Genomic DNA, 13851 nt, shown 5'->3' with positions numbered 1-13851 from the left:
TCTGAAGGCAGTCCTCTTTTAATGTTTAACAGACTACTGTATTTTAATGCTTTGTTGGAAGCCGCCCAGAGTGGCTGGGGAAACACAGCCAGATGGGCAGGGTATAAATAATAAATTCTTATTCTTATTTCCTCTTCTCTTCCCTTGTGGTGCAGCCTGGACAATACACTTCCATCTTTGTCGACAACAGCGCCGGTGCCCCTGTCACCATTCAGAACGGATCTGATTTCATGGGGATGCTGGTGGGAGTCTAATCCCGGATGACCCTCGACGCAGGGGGGCAGGGGGATGAAGATGCAGCCTAGGACCTGCCCGTCCGTACTTTGCCACCTCTGTCCCAGGGGATCGCCTTCTCTTTGCCGTTAGGCTTCTCCAGCTGAGTGACGCAAACAATACTTTCCCTTCTTCCCGCGGCATAGCAGTAATTCAAGAAGAAGACAAAAATCACGGGAGGAGAACAGTTCTTGCCACTGAACCTAAAAGACCAGATCTGTTTCGTTCCCAGTACAATATATTCACAGGACACCTTCACTTCCTCAACCTCGGCTCTGAGATCCAAAACTTTGCTTTTGCTTCGGGATACAGCGTTTTGTTTTTGAAAAGACCAACCTTGCAAGGACATCTAACTCTCATCTGAACTGGGGGGGGGGGGGGGGCTTGGTGCACTGTGGGTTAGGGGGTCTCTGAAGGCATAAGAAAAACAAAGGTGGCTCCAAAGCAGAGCACCTGCTTTGCGTGTAGAAGGTCCTTAGTCCAGCCCCCAGCATGATTTGAGAAACAGCAGACTCCCTTCTGAAAGGATTCCTACCTAATTCCACCCTACCTAATTGGTTTCCTTTTTTTTTAAAAAAAAAAAAGGCCTAAAAAGCTCCTTGCAATTTAATGCCGAACCATTTTTTAATCAGCCTTCCCATTGCAGATGCAAAATCGTGTCCCACAAAAAATGGATGAAGAGCAACTAAGTCCCTTGGACCAGTTACTCTCTCTGGACATCAATTGGTGGTGCGGGTTTTTTTAAAAAAATCTGTTCCTGGCAGGGAACCTATGCCGGCCCCTCCTGTGAACCACTTTGACCTTCCTAAAGGAAGCAAAGGATCCAGCTATATGGTTGTAGCCTATGATGTCCCACTCAGAACAGACCCATTGAAATGAATGGACCGAAGCATCCCCTTACTGTCAATGAGTCTACTCTGAGTCCAACTAGCATTGGACACAACCCAAAACGGATGGAATAGCTGCAAAGTTATTCCAACAGGTGGGTTGTGAGTCGCAGGAAAAGCTGGTGAAGGTGAGGGGAGTCCCCGTTTTCAGAATGGAGTTTCATCCATGCAGCCTTCAAATTCTCCATCTTCACCACATCCCTGAATTTTGTTGACATTCCAGCCCTGCTTTCAAGTGATCGTTGTCGGCTTGTGTGTTTGTTTGTGTGTATGTGTGTTTGCGTGCTGGCGCTGGCTGAGTTGAAAAACAGTTTAATAATTATTATAATTGAGAAGAGAACTGTATATTATTTAAATTATCTGTGCTTGACCGCAAGTGCCCAGCCTCACTATATACAAAGGCCGAGGAAGGCAAGCCTGGAGCTATATGTAATTGGTGTGACGTCGCCAGAGTGATTTCTGACGGGATTTTGCCGCTCCGGGGGGAAAGAGGAGGGGGACACGCTCTCACCAAGCACAGCCTCCCGAAGAGACAGAAAGGAGGTGTTTGGGCTCAAGCATTGTCACGGCAGCTGGCAGATTTCCGCTAATTTCTTTCCAGAGACTTTGACATGCAACTGCGGACTTAACCATCAACACCCAGCCTGCACCTTCAAAGGTTCCCCCACCCCGACTGTTTAAGAATCACTCCCCGGGCCTTTTGTTGCGTTTCAAAGTAACCCCATTAGGGCAGGACAAAGTGTTACAAATCCATTTTCCCCCTCTGCATCCGTATGATGAGCTCTCATTCGTCTCCTAACCTCGTCGATACACTTCTCTGCCCTCCCTGTGTGGGAAGCAGGTAGTGATTTAAACAGTCCACACCTGCCCGTTTTGAGCAGGGCAGGATCCTGCTGGATAGCTCACTTGGTTAGAGCGTGGTGCTGTTAACACCAAGTTCATGGGTTCAATCCCCGTAAGGGGCAGCTCCGGGTCCCTTCCAACTCTATGATTCTATGAGATGTCAGCAGTGGGCAGGGATGGATTTAGCAGCCTGGTACTGGCAGGAGAGATGTCCAGCAGGGGAGCTGTCCAGCAACGACCTAGTGCTGGTTCAGCAAAGCTTTTACATTAGCCAACAGACTGGGCGAGATGGGGTGTGTGTGTTTGTGTGTTATAGCAGGCCAGCTTTTCCTGCCTCTTCCTGGCTTCTCAGCAGGGCCCTGTTCCCGGAACGTAAACTTGTGTTTGCCTCCTCTGAAGTAGGGAGAGAGAAATTGGGTTCGTTTTACATTTTGATGTGCACCTACCTGGTTTGCACTTCCCAAAACAACACGTAAAATCATGGCTATCCTTTTAAAATCTCTGAATTTTGTGGTGCGGTTCTCGAACCAAAGAAAAAAGAAAAATTGCATGTATTGGGGGAAATAGCATCGCAAAACGCATCCTGTTAAGGAAAACAGCTTGCGAAAACATCTGCATTCAGCAAAATAGCGTACCAAAAATATATAAAGGTAAAGGGACCCCTGACCATTAGGTCTAGTCATGGACGACTCTGGGGTTGCGGGTCTCATCTTGCTTTACTGACCGAGGGAAATGGCGTACAGCTTCTGGGTTATGTGGTCAGCATGACTAAGCTGCATCTGGCAAAACCAGAGCAGCACACGGAAACACCATTTACCTTCCCGCCGGAGGGGTACCTATTTATCTACTTGCACTTCGATGTGCTTTCGAACTGCTAGGTTAGCAGGAGCAGGGACCGAGGAACGGGAGCTCACCCCGTCGTGGGGATTCGATCCGCCAACCTTCTGATTGGCAAGTCCTAGGCTCTGTGGTTTAACCCACAGCACCACCCGCGTCCCACCAAAAATGGGTGAATTAAAGAACACGCCTGCTACAACACAAACAAGTCTTTGAGAAGACTTTTTAAAAATGCAGAAATGGGTCACTTGAGAATGGGGAAATGAGAAATGAAAATGGATAGATTTGTCCACCCCAGTTCCCAAGGAGGGATGAAGGAAAGGACGCCTGCTAAACACACACTGCATCTCCAATGATGGGGTTTGGCGCAGACTCGTTGCTTCTGCTTGTTCAGTCTCAGGAGGGTCAGGAAAAGGATCTGCAGCTAGGTGGGGAGTCCCAACAGAAAGAACATTGGGTTCCTTCATGTTTCAGCCCGCTAGGTGAAGGCATCACCTGAGGTGGTGGCCTCAGAATGGGGTCATGGGAAATGTAATTCCCTCTGATCCCAGTCTGTGCTGGGAGCCATGGTAAGGACTGGATTTCCCTCTTCTTTGCAGGAGGACCTATCCTGCTCAGGGGCCAGGCAACGAGCACAGAGCATCGTGACCATTGACCATGGGGACATGGAGCTGCCAATTTGGGCAACGGCTTCTTTTATCTTGCAACATTTAGTCCTGCCCTAGATCTTTTACCATGCAAAACATTTCCTGCAAGCTGGGTGATTTATTTCAGTTTTAATTTTGAATAAGAGTGGGGTGCATGTGTGTCAAGAAACGGGGAGAGGGAGATTATTTCAAGCAAGCGCAACCCTTCTAGTAGCGCCTCTTGCCTTTATCGTCTTATGTTTTAATAAGATATATTAATAAATCTGTATATTTAGTCACCTTGTATACACAGCAGCCCTCGGGGCACGCATTTAAAGCTGTAAACATATCATTGCACACTGGAGGGGCTGCCAAGCAGCCTGGCATGGGATCGGCAGGCTGGCGGGGAGAGTGTTGACTTATTTATGGAGCTGGCTTGGCATTGACTGCGATGAAAGCTTGTGAAGGATAACGTGGTGCAAACAGTCTCTCTACTGCACTGTTTTCAGTCTGGCTTAAAAGCTCTAGGTTGCATCCGGTGCTAGTTCTGCTCAGAGTAAACCCATTGGAGTTAATAGACATGGCTAACTTGAGTCAATTGCATTCAATGGCTTTACACTGTTCAGAAGAGAGAATTCAGCTCTTCACTTTTCTCATACAATCCTAATGGATCGTCTTCTATGTTAGTCCAACTCAAAGTAGACTCACGGGGCCTTATCCAATGCAGCAGCTCTGCTGGTACACAGGATTTCTATGTGCAAAATGGATCTTCCTCTCTCTTCCCTCCCCCATACCCTCTAAAATAGCTCTGAAAGTTTGGGGGACCCACCAGAGCAGATTTATTTGGGGGTGCTTAACTAGGTGGAGAGGAAACAGAAATATTGTTGCACCAGCAGAACCCCATTGGGTTCATCAGTTTCATTGGGTGGTATTCAATGCTAGTCCTGCTCAGAGTAGACCCACTGAAGTTAATGGGCATGACTAACTTAGATTTATTCATTTCAGTGAAGGACTTAGTTGAATATAGCCCTATGGGTGGTAATTAACCAAATGAACAGTCGGCCTGTTGAAACCAATGTAGCTAACTGGCTAAAAAAATTTAGTAGGTCTGTTCAGTAGGTCTATTGAATGCCACCCAGTGGTCAACTCAGAGTAGGATTTTGTTGGATACAAACCAAAAGGATTGCAATATTTAAAATTGGGAATTTCTTACCCAGGATTGCACAAGAATTCTAAGAAATCAAGGCAGTTTAGAAAAGTTCAGTCCACCATCTTGATTCAAAATGGCGCCCACTTGTACCCAAGCACAAACCTGCTCCTTGATCTCAGGAACCATAATGAAAAATTTGGTTATGATGACTTTAGAGGTGTCCAAATGCATCATGAACAGGCAAACAACTTTCCCAAATCCGTAACAAGACTAGCAACCTATTACCCAGCGTTGCTTGGGAAGTCTAAGAAACCCAAATGTCAGTACAGTTTTGAAATCACTTGTTAAAATGCAGTGCAGCTTACAAAGCTTGGCTGCACCATTTTGATTCAAAGCGGCTTCCAATCCTAAGCGGAAACCAAAACCTGCTCCTCAAACTCAGGAACTGTTATGGGAAATTTAGCGATGACATCAGTGCATCCACATCTGTGCCATTTTGAGAAGTCCAGCCCGCCATCTTGATTCAAGACGCCATCTAATTCTATCCAAACATAGATGAAAGCCGCCTTCTTGATTTCAGCAACACCAAATTTGGTGACGACATCTTTAGAGAAAACGGGCAGACCGACAAACAACTTTCCCAAATATCCAAGATAACAGAAGAGTAAGACAGTGGTTAGTATAAGGAGTCTGGTGCCTTCCAAGTATTGTTGGACTCCATCTCCCATCAGCCCCAGCCAGCATGACCACCGGCCAGGGATGATGGGAGCTGTAGGCAGGTAACATCTGGCAGGTTCCTCAGCCCTGGAGAGCAAGACTCAGTTGCTCTCTCACTTCCTTTCATCCTGTGTTTCCAGCAAACCATGGTTTGCTTAACGATGGTGTAGCACAACACTGGTTAACCCTAACCATACCCCTTTCCAATGGTACACACACCTGAAAATAAAGGGTGCCCACCACACTAAATAAATAGCACCTTCAAAAACTGATCCTTGGAATGGAGCCTTTGGGGAAATAAAAAATGGGAACCCAATGGAGCTTCAAGAGCTCTGATAAGTTCCACCCCTCAACCCATGGGAAGGACTGCAGCTCAGTGGCAGAGCATCCCTGTTTGAACCCCTGGCATCTCCAGGTAAGGCTGTGTGATACCCCTGCTGGAAAACCCGGAGAGCCGCTGCCAGTCAGTGCAGACAACACTGAGTTAGGCAGACCAATAGCCTGCCTTAATGTGACAGCTTCCTATAAATTTGAGGGAGGGATGTGGCTCGGAGGCAGAGCTTCTGCTTTGCATGCAGAAGGTAACAGGTTCAATCCCCAATGACATCTCCAGTGCTGGGAGAGACTCAGGTTCTGAAATCCTGAAGAACTGCTGCAGGTCAGTGCAGACCAGCTGTGGGGAAACCTGTAGCTCTTCAGATGCTGAAAGACTACAACTCCCGTCATGCCTGCCCCTTGACCACACTTGCTGGGACTGATGGGAGTTGTAGTTCCACAGCATCTAAAGTTTCTCCACACTTAGTGTAGACAACACTGAGCTCAAAAGGCCAGAGTTCCCTTGTTTTCTGAAAGGCATCTCCCTGAAAACAGCTAAAACTCCCTCCTCCTCATATATTGCAAAAGGGAACGTGTGCGAGAGAACGTTTTGACTCAGCCCTAAGGGGAAGTAAACAGCTGTGGATTTTATAGGTGTTGCTGGACGCCTGTCTTCCATAGGCCCCAGCTTTTATTACGACGGTGATTTATTATGATTTATTCAATTTATATTCCGCCCTTTATCAAAAGATCAGAGGGCAGTGTACAACATTAAGAACGTCTTTCACTGCACATAATGGATTTTAGGATTTTATATCCTGCTTTATCACTAACCCGAAGGAGTCTCAAAGTGGCTAACATTCTCCTTTCCCTTCCTCCCCCACAACAAACACTCTGTGAGGTGAGTGGGGCTGAGAGACTTCAGAGAAGTGTGACTGGCCCAAGGTCACCCAGCAGCTGCATGTGGAGGAGCGGGGAAGCGAACCCGGTTCACCAGATTACGAGTCCACTGCTCTTAACTACTGCACCACACTGGACATAAAACAAAGCATAGTAATAGACATAATAATAATAATAATAATAATAATAATAATAATAATAATAATATAATCACCACGACAATCCCCTGCATCACCATTAACAGGCTATATATTATTTAATGGCCGATGGTTTGGGTAAAGAGAAATGTTTTTGCCTGGTGCCTTAAGGCATGTAATGTTGGCACCAGGCGAGCTGCTCTGGGGAGAGCATTCCACAATTAGGGAGCCACCACAGAAAAGGCCCATTCTCGTGTTGTCACCTTCCAAACCTCTTTGGCGATGAACATAGAGAAGGGACTCAGAATACAAGCGGTTGTCAACATTGGTTTGTATGGGAAGAGGAGGTCCTTATGGTATTGAGCTCCTGAGTCATGTAGTGTCCATGTCTATGCATTGAAACTAGAGAAGCATTCGTTTTTCCCTGCAATATCTTAACTCCAGGAGATCTCAAGGGAAGGGAGGGTGAGAACAGGGCAGGCGTCTCTGGTGTCTGTGTGTGGCTGCCCCATGTTGCAGTCCATAGACTGCAAGTGGCAACCTTCTCAGTACAGAACCTTCCGGAACTATTTTCAAGAACATTGGGGGATGGTCCACTTCTCTTCATGGGGAGTGGGTAACTTCTTTTGACGCAATTGGGTCAAATGTTTCCAGTTTCTTTTTATATTAAGTTGCTAAGAATGGAGACAGGTGTACCTCACTAGGGAAAGCATTCCACAACTAGGGAGCCACCGCTGAAAAGGCCCTGTCAGAGGTCAGTGGCAACTGGACAACTCCCGGTTTTCCTTACATCTCCATGTGCAAAAGGGTTAAAGACTTATTCTAAAATAACTGTGCTTTGCATGCAGAAGGGTCCCAGATTTAAGCCTCAGTCTCTTCAGTTGGAAGGATGGGGGAATAAGTGGCAGTAAATATCCTTGTCTCAAACTGTGGTGAGTTGCTGCCAGTCAGAGTAGACAATACTAAGTTAGATGAATCAATGGTCTGACTTGGAGTAAGGCAGCCTCCCACATTAAAATCCTAAGTGAACTGATGAGGAAATGCCTCCCAGTGAACTGTAGTTCAGCACTCTTAATAAACTACAGTTCCCAGGATTCCTTTCATGCTTAATTGTAGGGATCATTTCAGTTCACATTTAAACTTTCCAACCAAAACAGCCAAAAATTGACATTTATGCTCTTCTGGATTTTGCAGTGCAGTTTTCCAGTCAAGCATTGAGTGTAAAAGAATCATATGCTAAAGTGTGTACACACACACACACCCTATATTGTGGAAAATAACCTACAAAAATGCATCATATTAGGGGGAAATACGTTGTATGCATATATATATATATACACACACACAGTGGTACCTCTGGTTACGTACTTAATTCATTCTGGAGGTCTGTTCTTAACCTGAAACTGTTCTTAACCTGAAGCACCACTTTAGCTAATGGGGCCTCCTGCTGCTGCCACATGATTTCTGTTCTTATCCTGAAGCAAACCAAGGTACTATTTCTGGGTTAGCGGAGTCTGTAACCTGAAGCGTATGTAACCTGAGGTACCACTATATATGTGTGTGTGTGTGTGTGTGTGTGTGTGTGTGTGTGTGTGTGTGTTTCATATATATATGAAAACCCTCAGGCAGGACCCGAGCACAAAATAAATAAAATAAATATTCAGGAGCACTTTAAAAATGCAAACCTCAACACTGATGTGAAAATATGAAGAACTGAGCTTAAGAATGAAAGAATTAGAAACTGAAATTGACAAATTTGCCCACCCCTGGGTTGCAGCCCACTGACGTCTTTTAAAAGCATCCTGCTTAGGACTTGGAAGACAACTATGATTCTATGAATCAATCATTCTATGATGATTCTAGAATCATCTATGATTCTATGATTCTATGAAGAACTTCCTGACAGTAAGAGCTGTTCGACAGTGGAATTTGCTGCCAAGGAGTGTGGTGGAGTCTCCTTCTTTGGAGGTCTTTAAGCAGAGGCTTGACAACCATATGTCAGGAGTGCTCTGATGGTGTTTCCTGCTTGGCAGGGGGTTGGACTTGATGGCCCTTGTGGTCTCTTCCAACTCTATGATTCTACGATTCTATGAAGAACTTCCTGACAGTAAGAGCTGTTCAACTTTCTTAACGAAAACCAGAGTAACATATAAATTGCAAACTGATCCAGGAATGTGTGGATCTGAATTAACATTGGGGGAAAAACGAGAAACTGAAATGGATGGATTTGCCCAGCCTTAATACTTTAGAGGTGGGACGCGGGTGGCGCTGTGGGTTAAGCCACAAAGCCTAGGACTTGTTGATCAGCAGGTCGGCGGATCGAATCCCCACGACGGGGTGAGCTCCCGTTGCTCGGTCCCTGCTCCTGCCAACCTAGCAGTTCGAAAGCACCTCAAAGTGCAAGTAGATAAATAGGTACCACTGCGGTGGGAAGGTAAATGGCATTTCCATGCGCTGCTCTGGTTCGCCAGAAGCAGCTTAGTCATGCTGGCCACATGACCCAGAAGCTGTATGCCGACCCCCTCGGCCAGTAAAGCGAGATGAGCGCCGCAACCCCAGAGTTGGCCACGACTGGACCTAATGGTCAGGGGTCCCTTTACCTTTACCTAATACTTAAGAGACCTCTTTATCCCTTGTGCTCCCAGTCGATTGCTGTAGTCTGCGGGAGAGGTTCTCCTCCAAGTTCCAAAGATGTCACCAGCCTGCTCTGCAGTGACTCAGAACAGGGCCTTCATTGTGGCAGCCCCTGTTCCCTGGAACAGCATCCCTGTTGAGATACGACAGGAGCCCACTTTCTCGGCTTTCTGGAGACAACTGAAGATATTTTTGTCGCCACACGCTTTCACAGCGGGAGTCTTTACCACACGTGTCCACTTATTAGGGTTTTGCTCTTGTTTTGAATGTATTTGTTGTTTTATACTCTGTAAATTGCATTGAGACACTGGTTTAGAAGGCAATTAATTCATTAATTGCGATGGATGATAAAGAGGCAGCTCGGAATATCACCACTTTGTTCCACAAAACGTGGGGGGGAAGGGCCCTCAACCTCTCAAGAAACACGGGATGGCGTGTCCAACGTGACCGCATTCCTAGCATGTTTACTTGTGAGTAAGCCCCCTCCAAGCCAACGCAGCTTCCTCCAAATAGGTGCCAGTTTGCATCGGGGCATGAGATGCAAGCGGCCTGAGCTGGGAGAGACTGGGTATCTGCCCCCGCCATCTCGCCTCGCTCATATGGCCAATCCCTCTGGCACCCAGACAGCTCTGTGGCTCCGCTCTCCTGCGGCCTTTGAATATTTTCCCTGGCAGGGACTTGACAGGTTATGGGGTTTTTCTTTTCTTTTCTTTTCTTTCTTTTTTCTAAGCCCTCTTCAGATTTCAGGTTTTCGTAAATGATTTTGATGCCACGCTCCAGACTGACTCCTTGGGTATTTACGTTGGATTAGCGGGCGGCTCACAGCATTCCCTCGACCAAGAGAGATGAAAAAGCTCAGGGGATGTAGATGCGAGTGGCAGAGCGTTTAACCCTTCGTAGGAAATAAGGCAGGCACAGGCAAACGCGGCCCTCCAGATATTTTGGGGCTGCAACTCCCATCATCCCTGACCACTGGTCCTGTTAGCTAGGGATGATGGGAGTTGTAGTCCCAAAATATCTGGTGGGCTGAGTTTGCCTATGCGTGAAATAAAGGAATAAGAAGAGCCCTGCTGGTTCAGGCCACTGGAAATCCTCAAGCAATACCTGAGCACAAGAGCCCTCTCCCCTCCTGTGGTTTCCAGAAACCAGTGTCCAGAAGCAGCTATTGATAGCCTCATCCTCCAGGATAATATTGTCACAAAAGTTGTGTGCCCCCCCACCCCCATTCTCCGCAAGATTCCTGGGGGTTCCAGGCACTCACCCAGGGTCTGTGTTCCTTTGGAGAACTGAGACACAGCGGAGACTGTCGTAGCTTTAAGAAATACGGATTATTCCCCTATTTATGCCCTCTGCCTGCATGGGGGGAGTCCAGATCTCACAGCATGGTCATTTCAAGAGGGGCTTGTCCCCCGCAGCAATGCAGCCAGCCTTCAGCCAGCCTGCCCAAGATGGATCCCGGTCTTTCTTCTTCCCAGAACGCCCTTGTGATGGCCTGGGATTCCGATTCGGAGGATGAAACAGAGGAATCCCGGCCTGCACAGGAGTCCCCGCCTCCAGGGCCGGCTGAACTGGGGCCAGGCCTAGATGCTGAAGAGCCTGCACCTGTGGCAGTGCATCAGGAGCTGGGCCCAGGTGAAGCCCTTCTGGCCCCAGAGAGGCTTGACGACTCAGTGGCCACAGGTGAGCCTCCTCCAGGGCCCAGTAACCCTTCGGCCTCTCCTGATCTGCAGAGGTTTAGAGCAGAGAGGCGAAGGGAACTGGTTGCCCCCAGGAGGAGTGCTCGCCTTAAGGCCAGAGGAGGCGGGGCTCCTGGGGGCCGGGACCGCCCCTGGCCTTAGAAGAGGATAAAAGCCCAGTCAGCCCGGCCCCAGGTTGCGGGAGCAACGTCGTTGTTGGCTTCGGACCTTCCTGCGTTCGTGATCCCTGCTCGTGACTATCCGGTACTCCTGTTCCCTGCTCGGCCTCCTGTTCCCGACCATCCGGTGTTCCTGTTCCCTGCACAGCCTCCTGTTCCAGCGTTCCTGTTCACCGCCCGGCACTCTGCCTCGGACCTTGCCCCTCTTCGTGTGGACTTTGCTACACCCAAGGTACCTTACCCCCGGGACCAGCACAGTTTGCTCCCGCCACCTCCCGCACTCCCCCTTCGTCGGGGTGCGTTCGGGAAGAGCCAGAGGCCATGGCTGAACAGGCGGCTGCACTGGTGGCTTTGGCCCAGGAGAACCAGGCCTTGTCTCACACCGTGCAGCAGCTCAGTGACGCGGTTGAGGCACTTCAGCAACGCTTGGAAGCCCTACCGGCTTCTGGGGCCGACGCCCCGGCTCCGGGCAAGTACCCAGTGGCTTTGCCTGAGAAATTTGATGGAGCCCCGGCCAGCTTTCCCATGTTCCTGGCCCAGGCCAAACTGTATATTCAGGGGCGAGCCCGGAACTTTCCTGACGACCGTACCAAGGTGCACTTTTTGATTAGCTTGTTAAAGGACCAGGCGGCCAAGTGGGCGTTGCCGCTACTCAGGCAAGACTCCCCCTTGCTGGCAGACTATACGGGGTTTTGCAATCGTTTGGAGGCCGCGTTCGGCAACCCCCAGAAAGAGAGTCAAGCCAACCGGGCGATTCGGCATTTGAAACAGGGCAAGTCCACGGTGGCCACATATACCACGGAGTTCCGGCTGTTGGCACAGGACTTGACCTGGAATGACTCGGCACTGCGGGACCAGTATCTCGAAGGGCTTTCGGACGAGGTACTGGACCAGTTGGCCACAATGGAACGCCCCACCACGCTGGACACTCTCATTCAACGGAGTCTACAAATAGGCGACCGGTTGGAGGATCGTCGTCAGGCCCGGGGTCGCCGACACTTCCAGTTCACGGCACCAGCTTTTTCCGGCAGCCCCACGGTCACAACTGATTTAACGGAGGAGCCTATGCAACTCGGGGCAGTGCGGCCACGCCTTTCCCCCGCAGAGAAGGCGCGGCGTCGGGATGGAAACCTCTGTCTTTACTGTGGCGGAAGTGGACACTTCGCTCGGTTCTGCCCTGAGAAACGCCAGCCGCAGGGAAACCGCCAACCCCAGTAGCTGATGGCCCTAGCTACCGGGGGTCCCAAACCGTACAGAATGGGCCCGCATCAATGGACTTGCAACATCTTATGGTTTCGGTACGTTTATACCCTCCAGGTGGGCCCTGGATCCTCACCCATGCTTTGGTAGATTCAGGGGCAACCCGCTCCTATATGGACGCTGCTTTTGCCGCCCATTATCAGGTGCCACTTCGGAACAAGCCAGTACCGGTCCAGGTGGAAGCGATTGACGGACGACTTCTGCGTTCAGGTGCCGTTACTCAGGAGACCCAGCCTCTGGTCCTGTGTCTCCAGCAGCACCGGGAGTTGCGAACCTTGGACATTGCCTCTATGCCCCGCTTCCCCCTGGTGCTCGGGATGGACTGGCTGGAGGCCCACAACGTTCAGATTGACTGGGTCAAACGGACCGTGCACTTCCCGGACCCATGTTCCCATGCTCAATCCGGAACGCTGGCGGCCGCGCCCTCAGAGGAGGCAGCACCCACGCTCCCAGCCGTGTACCAGGACTACCAGGACGTGTTCGAGGAACGGGGGGCAGACCAGCTGCCGCCGCATCGGCCTTTTGACTGCGGCATAGACCTCCAACCCGGAGCGCCTTTACCAGTGAGTCGTTTATATTCCCTAACAGAGCCAGAGCGCGAGGCTTTGCAGGACTTCTTGCGCAAGAACCTGGAGCGTGGGTTCATTAGGCCTTCCACCTCGCCCACCGCGGCGCCGGTGCTTTTTGTTAAGAAGAAATGTGGGGAACTCCGCCCTTGCCATGATTACCGAGCCCTGAACAAAATTACCGTCCCAGACCGGTACCCCTTGCCCCTTATCTCGGAGCTGCTGGAGCGGGTGCAAGGGGCACAGGTGTTCACCAAGCTGGACCTCCGGGGGGCCTACAACTTGATTCGGATCCGAGCCGGGGATGAGTGGAAGACAGCGTTTGGGACCCGGTACGGGCAGTTCGAATATTTGGTTATGCCTTTCGGTTTGTGCAACGCGCCTGCTGTGTTTCAACGCTACATCAACCACGTGTTTCAGGACCTGTTAGACAAGTACGTGGTGGTGTATTTGGATGACATACTGATTTACTCCCGTGACCCGGCTCGCCATGAGGGACATGTCCGGACCGTGCTGCAGCGCTTGCGTGAGCACCGTTTGTACGCAAAGCTCAGCAAGTGCGAGTTCCATCAGCGGACTGTGGACTTCCTTGGTCACCGGCTCTCTCCAGATGGGGTGCAAATGGACCCGGGGAAGGTGACAGCGGTTCAAGAATGGGCGGCACCCCGGAACCGCAAGGACCTACAGCGTTTCCTGGGGTTCGCCAATTACTACCGGACCTTCATCGCTGATTATGCTCATCGCACCACCCCGTTGACCCGGCTACTGCGCCCAAAGACGCCGTTTTCCTGGGACAAGGAGGCAGAGGAGGCGTTTCAGGGGTTGAAGGCCTGTTTCCAGAGGGCACCAAT

General features: G+C 49.8%; 1 protein-coding gene across 5 annotated transcripts in view; it reads left to right on the top strand.

Moving 5' to 3' along the window:
- The window catches only part of C1QTNF12 (C1q and TNF related 12), a 51800-nt gene extending 48039 nt beyond the window's left edge, over positions 1-3761 (top strand). For all 5 annotated transcript variants that reach the window (XM_083454239.1, XM_083454240.1, XM_083454238.1 and 2 more), the window contains one exon: positions 156-3761. In XM_083454239.1, coding sequence (XP_083310365.1) covers positions 156-254 — 99 coding nt within the window. In that variant the 3' untranslated portion in view covers positions 255-3761. The remainder of the gene's footprint in view (positions 1-155) is intronic.
- Positions 3762-13851: the final 10090 nt, after the last annotated feature.

Source organism: Podarcis tiliguerta, assembly GCF_965153285.1.
Source record: "Podarcis tiliguerta genome assembly, chromosome: 8".
NCBI classification, from domain to species: Eukaryota; Metazoa; Chordata; class Lepidosauria; order Squamata; family Lacertidae; genus Podarcis; species Podarcis tiliguerta.
The sequence above is the reverse complement of the archived record's forward strand: the minus strand, read 5'-3'. Positions and strand labels throughout refer to the sequence as shown.